Raw genomic sequence first — 27,772 nt, forward strand, 5'->3', positions numbered from 1 at the left:
ATGGGCACCCAAGGACTTACTCCACCGGTAAAGCTGGAGTCACCGTACGACCTATACTGTGTTTATGTGATGTTAAACCCAACCAAAAAGTGTTTCATAGGAGGTTATACTTGCTCATGCATGAAGCCAGCTGTACCAAAGTTTCTAATTTTACCTGTAACCATGTACACAATTGTTTTATGTGGCTGTCATTACTAATTGTTATCTAAGTGGCATCCTATTGTTCCACACAAAGTTCTTCTAGCCACACAAAATATTTTTTCTAGAATATAATAGAACAAGATCAGCTTGCATGTTTACATAGACCTTTCCAGTGTTTACAGTTTTATGTAAATTGGCTAACTTGTTATCCAATTGCTACACTGAGATAACTGGTTGACCTGGTTTGCACAAAAGAACACATGGTTATGTTTGTGATACTGTTTGTGAGGAGTTAACCTAGCAATTAATGGAAAAGGTGTGGCTAAATGTTCTGCTACGAAAAACCGGAAAGTTCCATTGTATACCCAAACCAGACTACTGTTTACAATTTCTGAAGAAAAGTTCTTCAGTGTGTATCAGAGGTCCTTTTAAGTTCCCACTGAACAAGTGTGCAGTTCAGAGGTTCTTTTAAGTTCCCACTGAACAAGTGTGCAGTTCAGAGGTCCTTTTAAGTTCCCACTGAACAAGTGTGCAGTTCAGAGGTCCTTTTAAGTTCCCACTGAACAAGTGTACAGTTCAGAGGTCCTTTTAAGTTCTTACTGAACAAGTGTGCAGTTCAGAGGTCCTTTTAAGTTCCCACTGAACAAGTGTGCAGTTCAGAGGTCCTTTTAAGTTCCCACTGAGCAAGTGTACAGTTCAGAGGTCCTTTTAAGTTCCCACTAAATAATTGTACAGTTCAGAGGTCCTTTTAACATAAAAGGGCATCTGAACACTTAAAAGTTTTAAGTTCCCACTAAACAAGTGTGCATCAGAGGTCCTTTTTTAAGATCCCACTGACCTTAATCAAATTGCTTTCTTATTATAGAACAAGTTCATATTTAAAATTCACGTTGAACACATGCAGATAATAAGCTAAGCAAATGTTTTTCCTAAAACTTTGATTCAGAAATGATATCAAGACCGCCACAGTGTTTGACATTTATTTTTCTTCACAGACATTTACAATGTTACATAAACACAATACTACAAAGTACAGAAACATACAAAGCTTTAAACAACGTTGCTACCTTCAGTATTTTGGTAGGCTGTCATTTGTAAACTAATTGTTCAATTTCCTTTGACCATATGTGCCAACAATTTGAGAAAAAAAATCATCTGCTTACTAAATTTTAGAAAAATAGTAGTAAACTTGAAAGATATTACAAAAAAACACATTTTGTATGAAAATAATGATAAACATTCAAGCCTGGTATAACCTTCTTTCAATGACTCCAAATTATTATGTACATCAGACCAGCTTCTGTACCCACATATCATAATACATTGTATGTAAAATTGTTGAATAATAACATCAAGTTCCTTTCATACTGTCACTAAAACATATTTGAACACAATTGATAATGCAGTTTCTTCCAGCCAAGTAACTGTTCTTATAATATTAATGCTTTCCACATAGCAATTATTACCTCCCCTGGCCTCCATTTTGAGGGTCATTCACAATTTATTACATGCATAATGCCTAACATAAGATAAAAAGCCCTTGTAATTCATCTTTATGAAAACTGATGAAAAGCTTTCACATATATGTGCTTAAATAATATTTTCTATCATATGTGTATAAAAGAATTTGACAATTTGACTAAATCAGCTGTTTATATTGACTTTTTTCATATTCTGTCAATAATATAAAGAATATTGATCCCTCAAAAATGGCTGCCATTTTTGGCAAGGGAGGTAAATATTGTAAAACTCAGGAACTACTATGCCACAACAAGTGATGGTTCCAATATGAATAGGCCGGTTGATACTGCTCCCTACCACAATGACTCCTCCCATCATGAAGTTCACCATGAAGGTGCTGTATTTGCTAATCGTCTCATACGTCTGAAATAAAACATGTGACATGTCTATCAGTCTGCTTCTTCATTAACAATCAGTTACTATTGTATGAAACTTTCAAATTATATATTGAATGAAATATATCACCGAGAAATGTGCCATAGGACACTGATATTCAACAAGAAATCCTGTTTAATCACTGGTGTGCATCATCATAGCAGTTTTACTTCTTGAGATACATGTGAACATCACAAAGTCTTAAGTTTACTAAATTTTGCTAAATCAAGGTCCATAACTTTCCTAATCTCTAATGAATTTGTAAAATGTTAAAAAATAATTGTCATGCTTACAAAAATCCTTAGTTTAATGGCTTTATTAAGGTGCACAGCTATGCCAATCTTTTAAAAATTTGGTATTCTTAGAAAGATTTATGGCTCAAACAGTTCTACATTTGGAGTAACAAGAGACACAAGAGCTGACCATGGAGCAGGGCGTTCCACAAAGAAGTTAACAAACAGTGATCTTGACTTTTGACCTTCACATAAGTGTAGTTCATAGAACTCATTAAGGTGTATCTAAATACAAAGTCTGAAGTTCCTTAATCAATGCACTTTGATTTTATGGCAAGTTTTATGTTTGGCTATTACAGATCAAAGTGACCTTTGACCTTTAGCCCTAAAATTGGATGAGGCAGGTAAAACTTATCAAGGTGCATCTACATACAAATTTATAAGTTCTTTGCTCATTGTAGCATGTACTTTGAATAAACTGCCAGTTTTATGCTTTATTATTTAAGGTCCCAGTGACCTTTGAACTTTAACCTGAATATAGGTAAAGCAGGTAGAACTCATCAAGGAATCCTACTATTAAGTTTCAACTTTGTTTTGTAAGTGCTGATGATGACAGTAAGTGAAAATTATCATAAAAAGTTAACCAACACTGATATCAACACCATCATGACAATAAAAACGCCTTTCCTTCGAATGGTAAACTTTAAATGCCATTTTTGCTGAATCAAAGAGGATAACTCTGCTTTTTCTGCAATGAATTTGCATAAAAATACCCAACAGTATAAGTTTACATATAGACATCTATTTTTAAAAAGTTTCAGGGCTACACTTTTGGAATTACACATGACACAATCTGGTCTATGTTCAGTCAGTGTGACAGCAAGCTGTGGGATATGGGCAAATCTACAAGCGGTGGGGGGGGGGCATACAAATGCTAAAAGATATCATATATTAATGACAAAGGACATGAAAATTTTGACAAATTGCTATATGACAAAACTATAAAAAGTTACTGTCAATTACAATATACTAAACGGTAAAATTAATGGAGTTGTTGTCAATAAAAAGACAAAATGCTTAACAGTATAAAATTTTGAGATCTACACGGTAAAAAAGAAAGAGAATTTATGATGATATGGTTTATAACATGAAATAAACAAAAAATATTTATTTATAGATGACCAAAAAAAATAAAGTCCCTCCATGGTGCAGCATACTCTACTTTTCTCAGTGCTGAATTGCAAACTGTACATATTTCAAAGGGTGATATTGATCACTTGACCCTAACCCCAAAGTAGGCTTGGGCAGCAGAATTGGTCAAGATGCATCCATACATCAAGTTTTAAAGGGACTCCACTGAGGTATTTTGACATGATGGGACTGAAAATATTTTTTCCAGATAAATGTACCATTTGATGTAGGTTTAGACCACTAATCTTTGTGCAAAATTTCAGATCATTCGCGCACTTCGTTTTTCCAGAATAATTATTCAAATTGTAAAAAAATGACCCAAAATGAAAAGCGTTTAAACGCTTTTCACTCAAATCGGGCTAAGAAAATCATTAAAATACGATTTTCAATTTATTTCATAGTATATTTCTTAACTATCTTTGCATATATTTCTGTTTAAAGTGCCCCAGCTCATTTATGTAAGAAATTCAAATGTTATGTTTTTAGGCTTTTAAACCTCAGTGGAGTCCCTTTAAAGTCATTTGAGTTATTGACATAAAAATTTCATCAAAATAGATACAAAGGTCATTATGCTTTTTACCCAAAATGAGTAGGGCAGGCAGGACTTATTAAAGAACATTAACATACAAAGATTGAAATTCTTACATCAATGTTATTTGCTTTAATGGTCAATTATTTATCTTAAAATTACAGGTCCTTGTGACATTGACAGGACAATAGGGTGTTGCAGGTGTAGAACTCATCTAGGCACATGTACATCCAAATATGAAGTTTCAATAAAGCATTAAAGTTAATGACCATAACTGAAAAACTTAACAAAAAATGTTAATGAATGCCTACAAGTAGGTCATGACAACTGCTGGAAAAGCAGATGTTTTGATGTCCTCTATTATAGTGAAATCTGGGCCTCTCAAGTGGAAGTTTTGGAGTCAGTTACTCCTTAACTTGGCTTTCGAAGTCCAACATGTAATGTTTTTCCTTCTTTACCTATAATATATGATTTGCAATGTGAAAGATTTCGCAGTCTCTGACTTCCAAATTTTGGAACTTAATGGAAGCCCTGTGAAATGATTGGTCATTGCAGGGTAGATAACCAGTCGATTTTTTTTTACAATATGACACAGCAAAAGGATGACACTGACCTGGTATTTCTGTCTTGATCTCGAATCTTCTTCTCCATTTCCTGATCTGTAAGAATCTCAAGGAAAGGGCACCAGTTGTCGGACTCATTCTGGTTTCTGATGGCCACTTCAACAAGAGGCAGGGGTGTTTCACTGCAATCAGTATGCAAACTAATTAGAGAAATAGAAGAAAAAACAATTGCCGTTGTTAATTAGAGTTATCATCCTATATAATAAATCTAAAAAAAATTTAATGACCTATGCATTGTTCTTTCAAAGAGTTCATAATGTTTACATACTTGCTGTATTTGTTATTTAAACTGTTTTCTTAAGAGAAAATACTGTCAGAATTATAATCACATGGCAAATATGACTCTGTTGCCTTTGACATTTTTTTATTACAAGAGCTTAAACAAATTCTGCTGTTTTACTTATATTTTGTAGGTTTATTTTTCGCTTGTATTGATTGCAAATGGGTATTCAATGTGATGCCTCAATTCCCCCAAACACAGTTTCAGTGCATTTATGGTTGATGTGTTGTTGATACATTCATAAAATGTTCAACAATATGGTAAAGGAATTGTGGTTTCATGGAAAAGATTGATCCAACTTTCTTTGCATTCTAAAAACCTATCTTATACATTTAAGTGGACTATACAATATTTATACCATAGACAAGGAGTATTTCTCAACTAACCTAAATGCATATGTTTTCTGATGCCAGCTGATTTGTCCTCGGATACTGTAAGCTATGGCGGTCACAAACTCTCCACCTAAACCTAGAAAGTAAACAAACAACAAAAATACTATTACTGATATGCTTTACAGGGTCCTATTTTCACTAACAACACAGTCTTTCTTATCTATAAATCCTAGTAACTCAGGTCTTGCTAATTATGTCACAATAAAGTCATTTTCAAACTTTTCTTTACTGGGGGATAAACACTGTGACAGGTATAGGTCTTTGCTCTTTGCTACTTTTGTCAAAAGTAAGTATTTATAATTTTTCTCCAACTAAATGAACAGAGAAGCACCTATGTAACACCAATTTTCCCCAGACAGAAGCTAGCAAGTGTGACACCAACCTACATCTGTTAAGTCAGTTAAACAGTTTCATCACACTAATTATTTCAAAATCATTGTAAATCACTGAAACATACCTAATTCTGCACACAGTTTAGTAGCAAATTGTTCAGGGCTGTTCTCTGGCTCTGATATGTCCCATTCAAACTGGTCCATCAGTGATATATTGCCAACATGAATATTCAACTGAAAATTGTACAGGAAAAATATGTTTCATTCTTTGTTTTTTAATACATGAATAAATATCTCATGCAACAAGATTATGTTTGTGTATGATAAATCACAATGTTCATCACATTATCAAGTATAAAACATGTCAAAAACATACATTCTTAATGGTTAAGGATATAAAGGGAATCTTCAGATCAGCTTTTTTTTGTTTAATTGGGTTTTACGTCACAATGACACATTATAGGTCATACGGCAACGTTCCAGCTTTGCTGGTGGAACAAGACCTCAGGTGCCCTTCCGTGCATTATTTCAGGCACAAACGGCACCTGAGTTGAACCAACAACAGTCCCTAAGCTAGCTGGATAGCTTCCTTACATGAAAGAATCAAAAGTACCTGTCGGGATAGCAGTGAAGGGCAAGTGGTTTGAAGTCAACGAACTTAACCACTCGGCCACAGACGCCCCCTTCAGATCAGTAAACGAGGGATGGCTAGTTTGATATTCTGGTGTGGGGAAATTTTTTTGTGAAATTAATATTGGATATCGAGTCAAATGGTCATTTGTATCTCACTGCTTATTCAGAAATCACATGGCATTAGTAATCTGCCACATGTGAAGAAATTGGTACCGGTAATTACTGGTAAGTTATTCACAAAAAATGGTTAGGTGGATTGACCACAGAAATATGACTAAAGTCAGTTAAAATAGGTGTATAACAAGAGCTGTCCGTAAGACAGCGCGCTCGACTTTTTTATTGCTTGCCAATAAAAAAAGTTTTTGCAGTAAAAGGCAATACAAGAATCTCTGTATTTTTAAAGTGGACAATGGCCATGAGCATTAAGATATTTAGTGAAGAATTATTTTACTGAATTCTCCTGGACATGTTTGGGAATCATGATTGTAAACAAGTATTCCAACTTTCAAATTAATATCTCAAACAGTTCAGTCAAAAAGTGGACTGGTACTAAAAACTTAACCAAGATTCTAAGTCGATAAAAGGCCTTAATTTTTAAAACAAATCCTTGACAGAGTTACCTTCTCTTGCGTACAGATGGGGGTAATGATGTGAAATAGCATTAAAAGTTTCAAAGCAATATCTCAAAGGGTTAAGGCAATAAGTGGATTTTACCCATATTCAATGTATTTTCTAAGTCAAAAAGGGGCATAATTCTGTCAAAAACCTTGACAGAGTTATGTCCTCTTGTCTGTTGATGAAGGTCGTGATGGTAAACAAGTATGGTCAGTTTCAAAGCAATACCTCCAATGGTTTTGAAATAAAGTGAGGTGGTACAAAAAACTTAACCAAGCTCAATACACTTTCTAAGTCAAAAAAGGGCCATAATTCTGTCAAAAACCTTGACAGAGTTATGTACTCTTGTCTGTAGATGGAGGTTATGATGGTGAACAAGTATGGTAAGTTTCAAAGCCATACTTGTAATACTTCTGAAATAAAGTGGGGTGGTACGAAAAACTTAACCAAGGTGTGACGCCAACGCCGACGCCGACGCCAACGCCGACGCCGACGCCGGGGCGAGTAGGATAGCTCCCCTTTTCATAGAAAAGTCGAGCTAAAAACAGATAAACAAACTGGATTTAGAGTTAAATCAATACAGACGCATTGCATTTTAACTACAGGAAGAATAACCTCACACACCTCTTCCAGCATTATTGGTATGACAAGATATTGTAATAAAGCAATGAATAGGCTATCCAGATAGCATCCAGACATGAAAAATCTTTTCTTTCCCCAATCCTTGCAGGCATGAGGAAGCAACCTTCACCAACCATAAAATAGGCTATCATTATAAAATATGAAGTATTCCTAATTTTATCAGACATTTATCATGTCATTACAAAATTAGAAAATGGTCTGCAACTTTACCTTTAAAATGACCCGTTGATCAAAAGGCGTTTCTTCCACAGGCTCTGGCTGTTCATTCTGATACTGTTCTAGTTGTGACCTGATGACCTGTGCTATTGCTGGTACAAAGTTTACAGGATTAAGGTCAAGGTCATCGCATAAAATCTCGGCAAACATTTCTGGTGAGATCAAGGTTTCTGAAATTAAATGAAATATGTGAAATGAACCTTTCATTTCCTTCAAGGACAATCATGCCTCAAAAATCCATTTTTTTTAAATTCTTTAGAAATGTCAAACATTGTAAAATAATGTTAAGATAATGGATTAAATGCATATAATATCTTTTACGACTGAAAAAAGTAGCACTGAACATGCAGTTATGTGTAGCAAAATGTAAACAATGTAGTATTTTGACTTCCATACAAAATACTAATTTGCTATAATTATAACAGAACTACAGATGTAAAAGATTGTTCATGTTCACAGCAAATGAGTAATTTTTGGAAACTGTAACAGGATAAAAAATTAATTTTTGAAAAAAAAAAATGATAGCATTTCTGCAATCTGACTAAAGTTCAGATCTTCTTATTTCTTACATGTAGATCTGATTTCCACCGCATTTGTTTCACCTTCATTGTCATTCAAAATTCTTGAGAAAGCTATTTTTAGCAATGCAATCAAACCGTCCTTTACAGATAGACATTAAACGAAATATGAAAATAACATTGTCTGTGGAAGTAAAACAAATTGTTGATTTTTGTTAGAAAAACAATGTTTGAAGTTATGTAAAAAATAATCAACTGGAAATAATAGACTCAATTTTTAATGGTCAAGATAGTTTTGCCAGTTTACCTGCCTGTTATATGCACAAGGCCATGTTTGTTCTCAAAATTGTGAAAATTACCTTCTCAAATTTTGATTTTTCCAGCAGTTAAAAATATAGAAATTGCATCGCTTTCAAAATTATGATAGCTCACCGATTATTGGCTGTTTAAAAGGATACGAGAAGGTGACCTTTTGCTGATCATCAGATCCTAAAGTGTAGCGTTATTAAGGAGCTGATTTTAATCAGATTGTTATTTCTGAGGCATAATGGGCATGTAAGAATTTTCAAGAGTATACTTTGGAGAAAGCTTCCACTTCTTAATGTGCATCAAATTCATACTTTTTTATAAACCTACATCAATTATTTGTACCTCAGATAATCTATAATGCAACAAACCATTTTTATTCCATGTAAAACAGTCTCTGAGTTTCTGTCCCTCGTACTCCATGTCCAGTCTGATAGGTACGAGGTTCTCCAGCTGGTTGGCATTCTCGTGATTCTGTGACGGATCTGAGTCATCGTAACTGAAAATATCATAAAACATATATTTCACAGCTGTTTAAAGATGAGAAAATGTGCAGCCTGACAGTTCTTCATCCCTGAACTACAGATTGCTATTAATCATTACCAGAAGAGCTACATTATGACTTATGGTGACGCATTTTCTTTACTTCCCAATTGCTCACTAATGTCAGATACCAAAGAAAAAAATATGTCATAACTTGTATCTACATTAAATTTCCTGGGTAAATCAACCTCTGTATTAATTTTGTGCTATCAAGATTATCTAATTCAATGAAAGACTTCAATAGGAGTACTTTTTTTTCTTTTAATAAAATGCTAAATGCATAATTCTGATGGTAAAAACAAAAATTTGATCAGTAACTTGATAAACTAAACAACAAGACCACAAATAAAGGAATTTTAAAGCAGCATGGCTTCAGATTTGTATTCCTTTTTAAGAAAAATTCATAATTGTTCTAATGAGTAAAATTTTGTCAGTTGTTCAAGTTATTATGAAAGATTTATACACTTTTTGAAACTATCAATAGACTTTTCTAGTGTTTTTATTAAAGACTTATCTATCATACCTTAAGACATGCCACTTTAAAGTCTAAATAGTAACAATTTGTGAAGTTGTAATTCTTTTTTTTTTTAATTTCTACTTCACCGGATCTCCAGTAAAACCATTTATTCAGAAAATCTCATTGAGATCATTTAAAATATTTATTTTTTTTCAATATGAGAGATAACTAAAGGATCAGACTTTAAAATAAGTTCATACTCAAACTTACCATGTTGGGAAGGTTCTCACTTTGGGTTTTCCCAATCTGTTTCTATTTATAGGTGTAGAACATGGTACTGCATCCAGATGATGTGAAGTGCTGGGAACCGTTGGTACCCATGTGGAACGCTTCTGCTTAGATTCACCTCTTTGTATAGTAACAAAATAAAGTGTTAGTACAAGAGAATAAAATCATGAAGGTGAACATCTTGAACCAACTTAATTTAGATAGTCTCCTCACCATCTGATAAGGTGTGAAGGAAATTGTTTAAAATTAGCTTCCTGCTACACTGTGCTGCCAATACCATGGGATTTTAAATAACTTCAAAAATTCAAAGTTCCCATTCTTCCTGACCAGGAGGTTTCAGCAGGCAAAGTTTCAATTAACTGATGCTTAACAATATTATAATGATTGAATAAGTTAAATATAGAGTTGAAAGCAATGTACAAGTAGGAAAACAGTAATTCATCCGTATTGTCTGTGTAATTAATTGTGCTAACAAAACAGGCAAAAGGCCCTTTTTCAAAGAAAGATAAAAAAAAAAAGAAGTTTCTACCTGCAAGTATTTTAGAAATCGATTTTATCACTAGTCATTAACTTATAATTATGTTTTCAATTATTTAAAAAATTCCACACTAGTCAAAAAAAGGAGAGCCAAAAATAAGCATAAAGGAGATCTAAAAGCAAAACATTGTAACAGCAATATCTTAAAATTGCGAAAAAAGCATTTATAAACACAAAATAAAATAAAATATTGCACGGCTGTTTAACCTTCTTTGTGATTCTATTTTTGATAAAAATTATTTTTATCACTTCATTTGGTTTATACAGAATTTATTTTAGTTCGATTGTATAGGAAGCTATAAGCTTATAGACACACTTTGAATCTGTTCCTGGAACCAACCAGTACTGAGCCATGAAGTTCTTGCTCAAGGAAACAACAACTTGCCCCCTGACAGGGTTTGAGCCTGTGTGGCTAGCGAACATTAGATTACTAATATGACAAGTTTAACCACTCGGTCATGCAGCAACTTGTTTAAATTGTTTAATGTTCATGACCTAACTAATAAATGTTGATAAAATATTGAAAATGAATAACATGTGTACAAAATATATAAATGAAATTTCCTATATCTAGTTACCAGTAGCAACAAATACAACATACAAATGTATAAACCATTCAACACACCATTGCAGTGTTCCCACTAGTATTTGAGAATCTCTATTTTCCCTATTTTACTGACATTTACCCCCCCCCCTTCCCCACCACCACCACATTTGCCATTCACTCTAAAATATTAGCCCCCCTTTCAACTAGAAGGCAAATGGCCAAGTGCCCCGAGGACTTTTTTACCCTCCCAGTAAGAAAGAAATAACTAAAACCCTTGAAAACTAAATCAAGTTAGTGGTAGTGTAAAAATATTTGGAGATTGTAATTTATTCCCACCAAGGGATATTTTGGAACACTGAATAGTAAATAAAAATGCAGCATTTACATCACCCTATTCATACCATTTTGACATAGCAATATCTTAGTTCTGGCATGCAACAATAAACAATAACAACATAACAGTTGCATGCAAACCATAATCTGAACTTTCACAGTGACGTAACATTGTAACCAAGCTATTAGTATAATTTTACAAACCTTAACCAGTATTTCAAAATAATAATTATTACCATAAGTAATTTAAATGAATCAAAGTGTATTAAAATACTGATAATAATAACATAGAACAAGAGGCCTATCAAAGAGCCTAGGCCTATCAAAGAGCCTGTATCACTCACAAGTTATTGTTAAGGAAAACAGATAGTTTCTGGCAAAGGACAAAATTTGTTACCCTTGTCATTAAAGTTGTATGTTGAAGATTACTAGACAATGTTACATACCTAGGCTCAAAGCTCTAAGTTTATGTAGTTACAGAGATTTGTGCATAAAATTAACTTCAGGGTAACTTGTTGTTTTTTTTTTGTTGGTTTTTTTTTTACAATCTAAGGCATGGCCTGCAGAATTTTAAAGAGACTAAGTACAAGGCCTAGCTAACTACAAAATTTTAGTCTTTTTTGTTTTTGTTTTGATAAAGTTTATGTTACCATCACAATGAGGCAATTCAGAAGCATGACTTCTTAAGTTTTGTAAAGAATCACTAGAAAATACTAAATTCCAAAGTTCTAAGCTCTGGGCCATGCATTTTAAGAATAAATTTTTTCTCTTACATTTCAATTTTTTAAAATTTATTTTAACTCCCATGAACATTTTCAGTATAGTTCAGTGTTACCAGTTAATGAACTTCTGCAGACGACAACATAAGGATCATTTCGGAGATGTTTCTGACTATCTAAAAGGTGATTTGACAGATAATGCTATTTATAGAAATTGAGGAAATCTAGGGTTGGCAAACACCAGGCAATCAATTTGTGCTAAACTGAGCCAAAACTAAACATGCAAGCCCAAATCTACCCTCTTCTTGCTAAATCAATAAGGCTGAAGCATCCACTTGCGCATGAAAGCATTAACTCATGCATGACAACATTGATCTACCTTTTGAACACAAGTTCACTAGAAACCCCAACATCCTTGTACTTATTTCCACCATTTTCAATAATATCATCTACTTCGGTGGCTTTCAGTAGGGTAATACTTGTCGACAGCGAATGCTGACCGAATCCCGCTGAAATAACGTACAATCATATATATCAGGTTAAGTTACGATTAACAACCATTGTATACCTTCTAATGATGGGTTCAGATGAAAAACCAAGCGCTTCCTTATACTTGTCGCCACCTCCCTCGATGATTTCATCAACCTCTGTGGCTCTCAGTAATGAAATGTTTGTAGCTAATGACTGTTGTCCAAAGCCAGCTGTTTATTAAATCATGTAAATAAAACTGTCAATCATATAAAGGCACCATATGAAAAGGGCGTCACACTTAAGAACCATACTCCTATGTACATGAACATGTATTGAAATAATTTTTTGTCATATGCATAGTTGTTACGTTTTTTTCCTTTTATTGTAATGAAACATAACACAGATGTGAGAGAAATCAGGAAAGAAAGAGCTGTCTGAGGCACTGCTCCACTTTTATTCCTCTCGATTTCATGACCAATTTATGTTTTGCTATATATATATATATACATAATGTACCAATGACCTTAATCTGTAAATGGGCAAGAAAAGTAGAAATAATCAAAATGCATCTACATGTTAAGATCCAGGGTTATAGCTTTGTTAGTTAGCTGTTAAGTGTTAAAGACCATAAACAAAAACTTAACCAAGATGGTTTACCAACTATGTCATGAAGAAAATTGTATCATTATTGCTGACTGTCATAGGATTATCATAATTTATGAGTTCTTATAAATTTATATTAATTATAACAAATGTGTTTGTGTACTCTATTTCAATAATAGCGATACACAAAATTGATAACGTAGTCTATTCATGTATTTCAAAATGAAATTTTATTATAAATAAGCTACCAATTTGTGCCAATTTCTTTCGTTCATCTACTGTGATTAGACGTCTCCACATGGATGGGAACCTCTTGTACAGAGAGCCTCTAAACATGCGCAGGTAGTTGCCAACCTATTAATAGAAATAAAAATAGATAGAAATTCACATACAATAAACTGCCTATAACAATTAAATACGAAATCCTTGCAAATTGTGTAAGTGACTTTAGTGTGAATATTTTTCTTAGCCTGTGACATTTGGCACCCAAAGGGGGACCATGACAGTAAATGCTCCGAATACATTTATATAATATTTGGTATATACAGAATTTATTTTAGTTTGATTGTGTAGGAAGCTATAAGCTTAAAGACACACTTTCGCATTCATCTTTGGAACCAACCAATACTGAGAAATGAGTGTATAGTTTCTTGCTCAAGGAAACAACGACTTGCCCCTGACGGGGTTTGAACCCAAGCAGCTAGCCATCATAAGATTACCAGTCCGACGCGTAAACCACTCGTCCATGACGCCGCTATATAATACAGGGAAGTCAAAGGCCGGGACTGCAAAGCGGACCCAGGATTTGGCTTGCCAAAATAGACTACATGTGTATATTTAAAAGAAAATCAAATAAAAAAACAGTTAAAGAATATAATTATTGAATTCTATACCTATCAATGAAATTTTCAGGGTCAGTTCTAGTCAGGCGCCGCTATTTTAAATGTAACTTAATGATAATATTATAATTAATAGGCAGGATATTGAATCAGGGTCAGATCGGCCCTAAAACGTACTTGTCCCCCGAGCCAGCTCGGCTCTATTCCAAGTCCGCACGGGTCAACTCAGTCCACTTTTCTATTTAATAATTTATTGGTTTGTTTTATCACTCTTTATTCAGGGATTTTTTTTGGCTTATTTCATAGCCGTTATTGGGTCATATTCCCAATTGAAAATAGTATATTATTTTCCCAATCCACAGGAAAGTATTCCCAATTGAAAGTTACGAAAATAAAAATATTGAATAAAGAATTATAAAATCTTTGAAAATAAAGGCTTCTTCACTGTAAAAGTGCTTAAAATGTTTTAAGATGCCATCATAGACAGTAATTGTTTGCATTCATTTAATCACTGCAAAATTTCAGTCATGCATTTTTTCCCAATTTTTAACAAAATATCGTTGAAATTCCCAATTCCATGGGTATGGGTTATGTTCCCAAAATCCTGGAAAAAATCCCTGTTATTGTTGGGTCCACATAATTAATATATGGACTTATTTACAAACGTGGAAAGATGTTTTCATAAATCACTGTAAATTATTACATTTTTTTTGTAATGAAAGAGTTTTCAATGATTTAATAAACTTATATAAATAGCAATTCATCCATGTGACATTGCAAAATACATTGCATGTTAATAAATGCATAACATTTGTTTTATGTATATAAGATAAAGAACATTTAAAACTATTTTATATAATTAATATGTACACGTTTTTATTTCATATTCTATCGAAGATTACTTTACAAACAAAAAGCATCAAAACTAATTTTAACGAATCTGCAAGAATGAACAAAACAAATTTCTTCGAAATATACTTTAATTCTACAGAAGTACTATGTACAGTCATATAATAATATCAATCTCCTACGCAGAGATCTCCCATTATCAGTACAATGCTGCCAAGGGAGGTAATCAATGTGAGGATATCTCATTTGAAACAACTTTCCTTGATAACATGCAAGTACAGTAATAAAAAAATCATTAAAAAGTGGGCCGAGTTGACCTGTGCCGAGTTGACCTGTGCCAAGTTGGTTTAGGGCTGAGTTGACTCTTTACCCAGGATATTCCGATAACAAACAATCGCAATTTTTTGGATTAGTTTATTAATCGTCAATTTTTCTGAATGAAAACGGATTCTAAAGCGGTTCATGAAATACTGAATGACAGCTTTAAAATGGAAAAATGTATGATTTCTTCACCGACTCTCCAGTTCATAGGCTTTGCCTAAAACTGAAATGTTCACTAATTCGCGGAGAAAATGTGTATCAGACCGTCTTCGTCACACAAGAGTAAGAAATTTCCAGGCATAACATATTCGAGACAAGAAAAACATTTACTGAAAAAAGCATACATTTTCTGAAAATAATTTCTTTGACCATAAACAGATAAACAGATAATTTATTTTTAAAAACAAACAAAGAACATCTCGGACAGTTATAAATCGCCTGCACTATCTTAAGCATTAACGGTTAAAACAGAAAACGTGGTCATTTATGACACAAACAGTAACTATTTACTTCAGAACCAATGTAATACGATTCTCCATTTTCTTCAAGTGCGAATGACTTCGGTTTATCGCCGAAAGTTTTCAATCTTCCACCCGACGCCATCCGAATTGGCTATCTATTAACACTTCAGGAACAAAATATCCCAACACTCGAGTGTATACAATGGCACAGTCTAAACGCTCACTATAATTATAGAGAAAGAGCGAAACACGGACGATATAAATAGCAGATGGTTAATTTGGCGATGGTAGCTTGATAATAATTGGATATAATGGCACGTGTTTTAATTTACAATTAAAATCCGTGATAATTGAAATCTGATAAATTTAGTTAATAGTGCTTTCAAAGAATTAAAAAAAGATTGAATTTTATGTCACTTTTATTACGTTTTATTATAGATACATTTATATTTTATATGATAATTCATGTTTGTTACTCCATTATCCTTCAAAAATAACTTTCTTCGTATAGATATTGCAATAAAAGGTAAGGGTAGTTATTATAGACTTTTTACGTCTTCATCTAAAACTTTTCTTACGTGCATATACAGTATAGGACACTCGCGGACGATAAAGAAAGTAAACGGACAAAAAAGCATAAAGTAAAAGTACTAACATTTATATTTACATTTTATTTTGCTGAACAAACATATATATCTTGTAAAAACGTCTATAATGACTTATTTAGTGTTCTCAAATGCTGGGATTTCAACATAAAGACAAGATGTATTATGCCTCTCAAGTGTTGGGATTTTAACATGTAGACAAGATATTTCTATAATGACCTTCAAATGTTGGGATTTCAACATGTAGACAAGATATATGTATAATGTCTCTCAAGTGTTAAGATTTAAACATATTGAAACGATATATGTATGAGTTCTCTGAAGTGTTGGGATTTCAAAATATAGAAAAGATATTTGTATAAACAAGATATATGTAGTATATCTCTCAAAGTTTGGGATTTTAACGTCTAGACATGATATTTCTATAATGTCCCTCAAGTGTTGGGATTTCAACATATAGACAAGATGTATGTATTATGTCTCTCAAGTGTTGGGATTTCAACACAGACACAAGATATATGTAATATGTCTCTCAAGTGTTGGGATTTCAACACATACACATGCTATGTATTACGTCTATCAAGTCTTGGAATTACCGGACAGGATATTTCTATAATGTCCCTCAGGTGTTGGGATTTCAACATATAAACAAGATATATGTATTATGTCTCTCAAGTGTTGGGATTTTAATGTGTAGACAAGATATTTCTATAATGACCCTCAAGTGTTGGGATTTCAACAAATAGACAAGATGTATGTATTATGTCTCTCAAGTGTTGGGATTTTAACATATAGACAAAATATGTATAATGTCTCTCAAGTGTTGGGATTTTAACGTCCAGAAAAAATCTTTCAATAATGACCCTCAAGTGTTGGGATTTCAACATGTAGTCAAGATATATGTATAATGAGTCTCAAATGTTGGGATTTAGACATATAGACATGATATATGTATTATCTCTCTCAAGTGTTGGGATTTCAACATATAAACAAGATATATGTATTATACATTTCAAGTGTTGGGATTTTAACATCTAGACATGATACTTCTATAATGTCCCTCAAGTGTTGGGATTTCAACATATAAACAAGATAAATACATTATGTCTCTCAAGTGTTGGGATTTTAATGTGTAGACAATATATTTCTATAATGACCCTCAAGTGTTGGGATTTCAACATATAAACAAGATGTATGTATTATGTCTTTCAAGTGTTGGGATTTTAACGTCTAGACATGATATTTATATAATGTCCCTTAAGTGTTGGGATTTTAACATATAAACAAGATATATGTATATTGAGTCTCAAATGTTGGGATTTCAACATATAGACACGCTATATGTATTATGTATCTCAAGTGTTGGCATTTTAACGTCTACACAAGATTTTTTTATAATGACCCTCAAGTGTTCAACATATAGACAATATATATGTATTATATCTTCTCAAAAGTGTTGGGATTTCAACAAAGACACAAGATATATGTAATATGTCTCTCAATTTGTTGGGATTTCAACACATACACATGATATATGTGTTACGTCTATCAAGTCTTGGATTTTAATGTCCAGACAATTTTTCTATAATGTCCCTCAAGTGTTGGGATTTCAACATATAAACAAGATATATGTTTTATACCTCTCAAGTGTTGGGATTTTAATGTCTAGACATGACATTTCTGATAATGTCCCTCAAGTGTTGGGATTTCAACATATAAACAAGATATGTAATACAAGATAATGTATTATGTCTCTCAAGTGTTGGGGATTTTAATGTGTAGACAATATATTTCTATAATGACCCTCAAGTGTTGGGATTTCAAACATATAAACAAGATAATATGTTTTATACCTCTCAAGTGTTGGGATTTTAATGTCTAGACATGACATTTCTGATAATGTCCTCAAGTGTTGGGAATTTCAACATATAAACAAGATATGTAATACAAGATATGTATTATGTCTCTCAAGTGTTGGATTTTAATGTGTAGACAATATATTTCTATAATGACCCTCAAAGTGTTGGGATTTCAAACATATAAACAAGATATATGTATTATGTCTTTCAAGTGTTGGGATTTTAACGTCTAGACATGATATTTATATAATGTCCCTCAAGTGTTGGGATTTCAACATATGAAAAGATAATTTGTATAAACAAGATATATGTAGTATATCTCTCAATGTTTGGGATTTTAACCTCTAGACATGATATTTCTATAATGTCCTCAAGTGTTGGGATTTCAACATATAAAACAAGATATATATGTATTATGTCTCTCAAGTGTTGGGATTTTAAATGTGTAGACAAGATATTTCTCTAATGACCCTCAAGTGTTGGGATTTCAACAAATAGACAAGATGTAATGTATTTATGTCTCTCAAGTGTTGGGATTTTAACATATAGACAAAATATGTATAATGTCTCTCAAGTGTTGGGATTTTAAACGTCCAGAAAAAATCTTTCAATAATGACCTTCAAGTGTTGGGATTCAACATGTAGTAAAGATAAATTGTATAATGAGTCTCAAATGTTGGGATTTAGACATATAGACATGATATTATGTATTATCTCTCTCAAGTGTTGGAGATTTCAACATATAAACAAGATATATGTATCATACATTTCAAGTGTTGGGATTTTAAACATCTAGACATGAGATACTTCTATAATGTCCCTCAAGTGTTGGGATTTCAACATATAAACAAGATAAATACAATTATGTCTCTCAAGTGTTTGGATTTTAATGTGAAGACAATATATTTCTATAATGACCCTCAAGTGTTGGGATTTCAACATATAAACAAGATGTATGTATTATGTCTTTCAAGTGTTGGGATTTTAACGTCTAGACATGATATTTATATAATGTCCCTTAAGTGTTGGGATTTTAACATATAAACAAGATATATGTATATTGAGTCTCAAATGTTGGGATTTCAACATATAGACAAGCTATATGTATTATGTATCTCAAGTGTTGGCATTTTAACGTCGACACAAGATTTTTTTTATAATGACCCTCAAGTGTTGGGATTTCAACATATAGACAATATATATGTATTATATCTCTCAAGTGTTGGGATTTCAACAAAGACACAAGATATATGTAATATGTCTCTCAAGTGTTGGGATTTCAACACATACACATGATATATGTGTTACGTCTATCAAGTCTTGGGATTTTAATGTCCCGACAATATATTTCTGTAATGTCCCTCAAGTGTTGGGATTTCAACATATAAACAAGATATGTAATACAAGATATGTATTATGTCTCTCAAGTGTTGGGATTTTAATGTGTAGACAATATATTTCTATAATGACCCTCAAGTGTTGGGATTTCAACATATAAACAAGATATATGTTTTATATCTCTCCAAGTGTTGGGATTTTAATGTCTAGACATGACATTTCTGATAATGTCCCTCAAGTGTTGGGGATTTCAACATATAAAAAAGATATGTAATACAAGATATATATTATGTCTCTCAAAGTGTTGGGATTTTTAATGTGTTAGACAATATATTTCTATAATGACCCTCAAGTGTTGGGATTTCAACATATAAACAAGATATATGTATTATGTCTTTCAAGTGTTGGGATTTTAACGTCTAGACATGATATTTATTAATGTCCCTCAAGTGTTTGGGATTTCAACATATAGAAAGATATTTGTATAAACAAGATATATGTAGTATATCTCTCAATGTTTGGGATTTTAACGTCTAGACATGATATTTCTATAATGTCCCTCAAGTGTTGGGGATTTCAACATATAAACAAGATATATGTATTATGTCTCTCAAGTGTTTGGATTTTTAATGTGTAGACCAAAATATTCTATAGACCCTCAAGTGTTGGGATTTCAACAAATAGACAAGATGTATGTATTATGTCTCTCAAGTGTTGGGATTTTAACATATAGACAAAAATATGTATAAATGTCTCAAGTGTTGGGATTTTAACGCTCCAGAAAAAATCTTTCAATAATGACCCTCAAGTGTTGGGGATTTCAACATGTAGTCAAGATATATGTATAATGAGTCTCAAATGTTGGGATTTAAGACATATAGACATGATATATGTATTATCTCTCTCAAGTGTTGGGATTTCAACATATAAACAAGAAATATATGTATCATACATTTCAAGTGTTGGGAATTTTAACATCTAGACATGAATACTCTCTATAATGTCCCTCAAGTGTTGGGATTTCAACATATAAACAAGATAAATACATTATGTTCTCTCAAGTGTTGGGATTTTAATGTGAAGACAATATTTTCTATAATGACCCTCAAGTGTTGGATTTTAACATATTATAAACAAGATGTATGTATTATGTCTTTCAAGTGTTGGATTTTAACGTCTAGACATGATAATTTATATAATGTCCCTTAAGTGTTGGGATTTAACATATAAACAAGAATATATGTATATTGAGTCTCAAATGTTGGGATTTCAACATATAGACACGCTATATGTATTATGTATCTCAATCAATCGTATGGCATTTTAACGTCTACACAAGATTTTTTTATAATGACCCTCAAGTGTTGGGATTTCAACATATAGACAATATATATGTATTATATCTCTCAAGTGTTGGGATTTCAACAAATACACAGATATATGTAATATGTCTCTCAAGTGTTGGGATTTTCAACACATACACATGATATATGTGTTATGTCTATCAAGTCTTGGGAATTTTAATGTCCAGACAATATATTTCTATAATGTCCCTCAAGTGTTGGGATTTCAACATATAAACAAGATATATGTTTATCTCTCTCAAGTGTTGGGATTTTAACGTCTAGACATGACATTTCTGATAATGTCCCTCAAGTGTTGGGATTTTAACATATAAACAAGAGATATGTTAATACAAGATATGGTATTATGTCTCTCAATTGTTGGGATTTTAATGTGTAGACGAATATATTATTTCTTAATAATGACCCTCAAGTTTGGGATTTCAACATATAAACAAGATATATGTATTATGTTTTCAAGTGTTGGGATTTTAACGTCTAGACATGATATTTATAATAATGTCCTCAAGTGTTGGGATTTTCAACATATAGAAAAGATATTTGTATAAACAAGATATATGTAGTATATCTCTCAATGTTTGGGATTTTAACGTGTAGACATGATATTTCTATAATGTCCCTCAAGTGTTGGGATTTTCAACATATAAACAAGATATTTGTATTATGTCTCTCAAGTGTGGGATTTTAATGTGTTAGACAAAATATTTCTATAATTGACCCTCAAGTGTTGGATTTCCAACAAAATAGACAAGATGTATGTATTATGTCTCTCAAGTGTTGGGATTTTTAAACATATAGACAAAATATCGTATAATGTCTTCAAGTGTTTGGGATTTAAACGTCCAGGAAAAATCTTTTCAATAATGACCTCAAGTGTTGGGATTTCAATCATGCAGTCAAGATATATGTATAATGAGTCTCAAATGTTGGGATTTTAGACATCATATAGACATGATATATGTATTATCTCTCTCAAGTGTTGGGATTTCAACAATAAAACAAGATATATGTATTAATACATTTCAAGTGTTGGGATTTTACATCTAGACATGATCTTCTATAATGTCCCTCAAGTGTTGGGATTTCAACATATAAACAAGATAAATACATTATGTCTCTCAAGTGTTGGGATTTTAATGTGTAGACAATATATTTCTATAATGACCCTCAAGTGTTGGGATTATAAAATATTAAAATCCCAACACTTGAGGGTCATAATACAAATATCTTATCCTGACGTTAAAATCCCAACACTTGAGAGATATAAGAAATATATCTTGTCTATGTGTTGAAATAATAACATTTGAGAGACATATAGTACATATATTTTGTCTTTATGTTGAAATAAAATACATATATATATTGTCTAGACATTGAAATGCAACCATAGGAGAGACATTATACATATATCTTGTCTATATAATGAAATCCCAACACTTGAGTGTCATCATACAAATATCTTGTCTAGACGTTAAAATCCCAACACTTGAGAGTCATCATACATATAACTTGTCTATATGTCTATATGTTAAAATCCAAACATTTGGCAGACGATTTTAAGTATATCTTGTCCAGATATTAAAATCCCATCACTTTAGAGACATGTCAAGAGGTAGTGTCTGTGATCAAGGTCAAGGTCACTGTTACTAAAATTAGAAATTCAGTTTCCGCTCAATAACTTGAATTTGCTTTGGCCTATTGACGCCTTATTTGGTGTTTATGTAGCTTATATCAAGAGGCAGCGTGGGATTAATACGCATGTGTCTGTGATCAAGGTCAAGGTCACTGTTTCTAAAAATAGAAATTCAGTTTCAGTTTAATAACTTGAGTTTGCTTTGGCCTGTTGACACCAAACTTGATGAATGGGTAGCTCATCAAGATAGAGCTTTAGACTGCTACATAGGTGTCTTTGATCAAGGTTAATGTATTCAGTTTTCACGTAATAACTAGAGTTTGCTTTGACCTTTTGACACCAAACTTGCTGTGTGGCAGCTTTGGATTGTCACTTAGATATCTGGGAGCAAGGTCAACGGTCATTTGCTTACAATAGAATTTTCAGCGTCTTCTCAATACCTTCAGTGCACTTCGACCTATTGATTACTGTCACATCAAAATTTGGTCGTTGAAAACCTGGTTTTTCGTCGCATTGCGGCGCTTCTTGTTCATATGTTGAAATCCCAACACTTGAGGGTCATTTTTGCAAATATCTTGTTGAGACGTTGAAATCCCAACACTTGAGAGACATAATACCAATATCTTGTCTATATGTTTAAATCCCAACACTTGAGAGTCATTATTCAAATATCTTGTCTAGACATTAAAATCATAACACTTGAGAGACATAATACATATATCTTGTTTATATGTTGAAATCCCAACAATTGGGGTCATAAATACAAATATCTTATCCAGATGTTAAAATTCCAACACTTGAGAGACATAATACATATATCTTGTCTATGTGTTGAAATAACAACATTTGAGAGACATAAAACAAATATTTGTCTTAATATTGAAATCCCAACACTGAAGAGGCAAATACAGAATATATTGTCTAGACATTAAAATCCAACCATTATAGAGACATAATACATATATTCTTGCTATATAAGGAAATCTTGAGGGTCATCATACAAATATCTTGCCCCATACATTAAATCCAACAGTCATAATATATATCTTGTCTAAATGTTAAAATCCCAACACTTGGGAGACATTTTCTATATATATCTTGTTCCAGACCTTAAAAATCGCAACCATTAAGAGACATTATACCAATATCTTGTCTTGACATTAAAATCCCAACACTTGAGCGACATAATACATATTTCTTGTCTATATCTTGAAATAACAACATTTGAGAGACATAATACATATATTTGGTCTTCATGTTGAATGACATAATATATATATTTTGCCTTTATGTTGATATCCCAACACTATAGAGACAAAATACATATATATATTCTCTAGACATTAAAATCGAACCATTTGAGAAACATTATACATATATATATTGTCTATATACATGTAATGAATTCCCATTACTGTAGGGTCATCATACAAATATCTAGCCTAGAGGTTAAAATCCCAACACTTGAGAGACATTTTAAATATATCTTGTCCAGACCTTAAAATTTCAACACTTGAGACACATCATACCAATATCTTGTTTAGACATTAAAATCAACACTTGAGAAACATAATACATATCTCCTATCTATATGTTGAAATTCCAACATTTTAAAACATAATATTTATATCTTTTTATATGTGGAAAACCCAACACTTGAGGGTCATTATGCAAATATCGTGTTAAGACGTTGAAAACCCAACACTTTAGAGACATAATACATGTATCTTATCTAGACATTGAAATCCCAACACTTGAGAGTCATTATACATATATCTTGTCTAGATGTTAAAATCCCAACACTTGACGGTCAATATAAAAATAACTTGTGTAGACGTTTAAATCCCAACACTTGAGAGACATAAAACATATATCTTGTATATATGTTGAAATCCCAACACTTGTGAACCATTATACAAATATCTTGTCTAGACATTAAAATCATAACACTACATATATCATGTCTATATGTTGATTCCCAACACTAGACAATTAACTTGACTAGAGGTCAAAATCCCAACACTTGAGAGTCATAATACATATATCTTGTTTATATGTAAAAAGCCAAACACTTGGGAGACGTTTTAAATATATATTGTCCAGACATTAAAATCCCAACACTTGAGAGACATTATACTAATATCTTGTCTAGACATTAAAATCCCAACACTTGAGAGACATAATACATATATTCCATCTATATGTTGAAATTCCAACACTTTAGAGATATAATATTTATATCTTTTTTATTTGTTGAAATCCCAACACTTGAGGGTCATTATGCATATATTTTGTTTAGACGATCAAATTCCCAAGACTGAGAGACGTAATACAGTTTATCTTGTCTATATGTTTTGAAATCCCAACACTTGAGGGTCAAATATAAAAATATCTTGTGTAGACGTTTAAATCCCAATACTTGAGAAGACATAAAACATATATCTTGCCTATATGTTTGATTCTCAATACTTGAGAGACATGGAACATTAATCTTGTCTATATGTTGAAATCCCAACACTTGAGGGTCAATATAAAAATATCTTGTGTAGACGTTAAAATCCCAACACCTGAGAGACATAATACATGTATATCATATAGACATTGAAATCCAACGATTTGAGAATTATTATACATTTATCTTGTCTACATGTTGAAATCCCAACACTTGAGGGTCAATATACAAATATCTTGTGTAGACGTTTTAATCCCGACATTTGAGAGACATAAAACATATATATTGTCTATTATGTTGAAATCCCAACATTTGAGAACCATTATACAAATAGCTTGTCTAGACATTTAAATCATACCACTTGAGAGACATAATACATATATCTTGTCTACATGTTTGATTCCCAACACTAGACAAATATCTTGTCTAGACGTCAAAAATCCAACACTTGAGAGTCATAAATACATATATCTTGTCTATATGTTAAAATCCAAACACTTGGAGGCATTTTAAATATATCTTTGTCCAGACATTAAAATCCAACACTTGAGAGACATTATACCAATATCTTGTCTAGACATTAAAATCCCAACACTTGAGAGACATAATACATATATTCCATCTATATGTTGAAATTCCAACTCTTTAGAGATATAATATTTACATCTTTTTTATTTGTTGAAAATCCCAAAACACTTGAGGGTCATTATGCAAATATTTTGTTTAAACGTTAAATCCCAAGACTTGAGAGACATTATACATTTATCTTGTCTATATGTTGAAATCCCAACACACTTGAGGGTCAATATAAAAATATCTTGTGTAGACGTTAAAATCCCAATACTTGAGAGACATAAAACATATATCTTGTCTATATGTTGATTCCCAATACTTGAGAGACATAGTCCATTAATCTTGTCTATATGTTGAAATCCCAACACTTGAGGGTCAATATAAAAATATCTTGTGTAGACGTTTAAATCCCAACACTTGAGAGACATAATACATTTATATTATATAGACATTGAAATCCAAACGATTTGAGAATTATTAAACATTTATCTTGTCTATATTTTGAAAATCCCAACACTTGAGGGTCAATATACACATATCTTGTGTAGACATTTAAATCCCAACACTTGAGGGCTATTATACAAATATTTTGTCTAGACATTAAAAATCCCAACGCTTGAGGTACATAATACAATAGATCATGTCTATATGTTTGAAATCCCAACACTTGAAGAGTCATAATACATATATTCTGTCGATATGGCGAAATCCTAACACTTGAGAGTGATAAAAAATATCTAATTTGAGAGTCATAATACATGTACTAGCTAGTATGTCAACGGTCAGAACTGATCACTATTAAGGGGAATTGGTGTGATAAGCGGCCGAATAGCTCAGTCGGTAGAGCCGCGATACGGTATTCCGAGGTTTTCGGGTTCGTGTCCCGGCCAGACTGCACATTTTTCTCTCCTTGTGACATTTGGGGCCCAACAGGGGATACCGTGATGGTATAAACTCCAAGTTTAATTTCACATTGTTGTCTGTACCCATTTCAATATAGCGGAGGAGTTTAAAAATGTGCAGGCTGATCGGGACTCGAACCCGGACCTCGGAATACCGTACCGCGGCTTAACCGATTGAGCTATCCATCCGCTTACCCATATTCTCCCCTAAATAGTGAACAGTTTTGAACCGTGACAAGTATATATACATGTCAAAAATTGGAATCATTTCTATTTAATATGTCGGTGTTTTCTTTAAATATATATAAAAAAACAATATACTTTATAAATTATTTTTACGTCACAAAACCTTTCGTATGATTAAAAGTTGAACATAATGGCCATTCTGTTGTAACAAAATTTAAGGGATTTAAAACCGATTCCGGTAACTTTCATCGCGCAATATAATGTCTGCTTTCATTTTCCATGTATAATAATGCTATTTTAAAATCACAATGATTATCATAATAATCTAATATCATATACATAGCTAAAAGCAATGTTTTTTGCGGAGCTTTCCCTTTGCTGTCTTTGCAGTATTATTTGCACTTGTTGCATAAATATTTTATGTTTAAAAATGAACATACTAATAGAATGTATGAGGTTACGGGAAATCCGTGATGAGGTCAACTTCGTTGAATTTTAAATAATGATACTTCTAAAATGTAAAAAATAATTTATTAGCATAGTTATAAGCATAGTATTGCTGCAATTTAATGTATTTAGGTAAGATTTATAAAGCAATATGGCGCGTTTGTCGTGAATTGTTTTATTTATGTTGTAATATAAGTAAATAAAGCAGATTCTACATCTCCCGAAAAAAATATAGTAGAAAATGCTTTTTTAAAATTTCCTTCTTATTTTTAAATGAGCATCAAATTCAGCGTGCGAGAACTGCTGACCAGTTAAACATATAATAAAAACTACTGCCCAGTTAAACATATGGTAGAATCTGCTGACCAATTAAACTTATTATAAAAAGTGCTAACCAGTTAGATATATAAAATATATTATATTTTCCCGCAGTTTTCCATTTTAACTGGCCAGCAGTTTCCTATTTACTCTCTATCGTCAGCTAATTCGTCAGCGGTTTAGTTTACAGCGGTATTTCCTCAAGTGTTGAGATTTTATCACGCGTATGTTTACCTCAACTGTTAGAGTATAGTCAGACCCCAATCTTGCAGTGACCGTAATATTTGCCAGTTGAAATAATTACTATGTCAAGGATGCACGATACTAAATCACTGTAGTGCGTAAGATAGTTACCAAATCAAAAGAACTTTCTTATAGATCTACAATTTTTGATTGACAATTCACATATTTACCATTTTGGAAACAATATCACAAAATAGAATATATCATTGTTTTATATAACAAATCTCAAGATTCTAATTCATTTTCACGAACATCTAGAAAATGTTTTGTAAACATGTAGATCTATGTTTGCATGACTTTTTGACTTATAAATTAAAATACCTTCCTCGTGATTTCA

At 32.3% G+C, this 27,772-nt stretch overlaps 1 protein-coding gene across 5 annotated transcripts; it reads right to left on the bottom strand.

The window, feature by feature from the left end:
- Window positions 1-1,489: 1,489 nt before the first annotated feature.
- Window positions 1,490-27,493, bottom strand: LOC132720883 (SWI/SNF-related matrix-associated actin-dependent regulator of chromatin subfamily B member 1-like). Of its 5 annotated transcripts, none has more exons than XM_060705116.1 (11): window positions 27,456-27,493; window positions 15,565-15,655; window positions 13,294-13,399; window positions 12,540-12,672; window positions 9,818-9,955; window positions 8,919-9,046; window positions 7,718-7,893; window positions 5,743-5,851; window positions 5,280-5,361; window positions 4,604-4,735; window positions 1,490-2,025 (listed from the first exon to the last, which is right to left on the bottom strand). In XM_060705116.1, coding segments are annotated over exons 1-11 (1,137 nt in total). In that variant the 5' UTR covers window positions 27,458-27,493; the 3' UTR covers window positions 1,490-1,985. The 5 variants fall into 5 exon arrangements, with proteins under 5 accessions (XP_060561099.1, XP_060561096.1, XP_060561097.1 ...); XM_060705113.1 differs by having other exon boundaries at window positions 4,604-4,753; XM_060705117.1 differs by lacking the exon at window positions 12,540-12,672 and adding an exon at window positions 12,351-12,480 and having other exon boundaries at window positions 1,492-2,025.
- Between the last annotated feature and the right edge of the window lie 279 nt (window positions 27,494-27,772).

The sequence above is a fragment of the Ruditapes philippinarum genome, unplaced genomic scaffold (genome assembly GCF_026571515.1).
Source record: "Ruditapes philippinarum isolate M1 unplaced genomic scaffold, ASM2657151v2 ctg1674_1_1_1_1, whole genome shotgun sequence".
NCBI classification, from domain to species: Eukaryota; Metazoa; Mollusca; class Bivalvia; order Venerida; family Veneridae; genus Ruditapes; species Ruditapes philippinarum.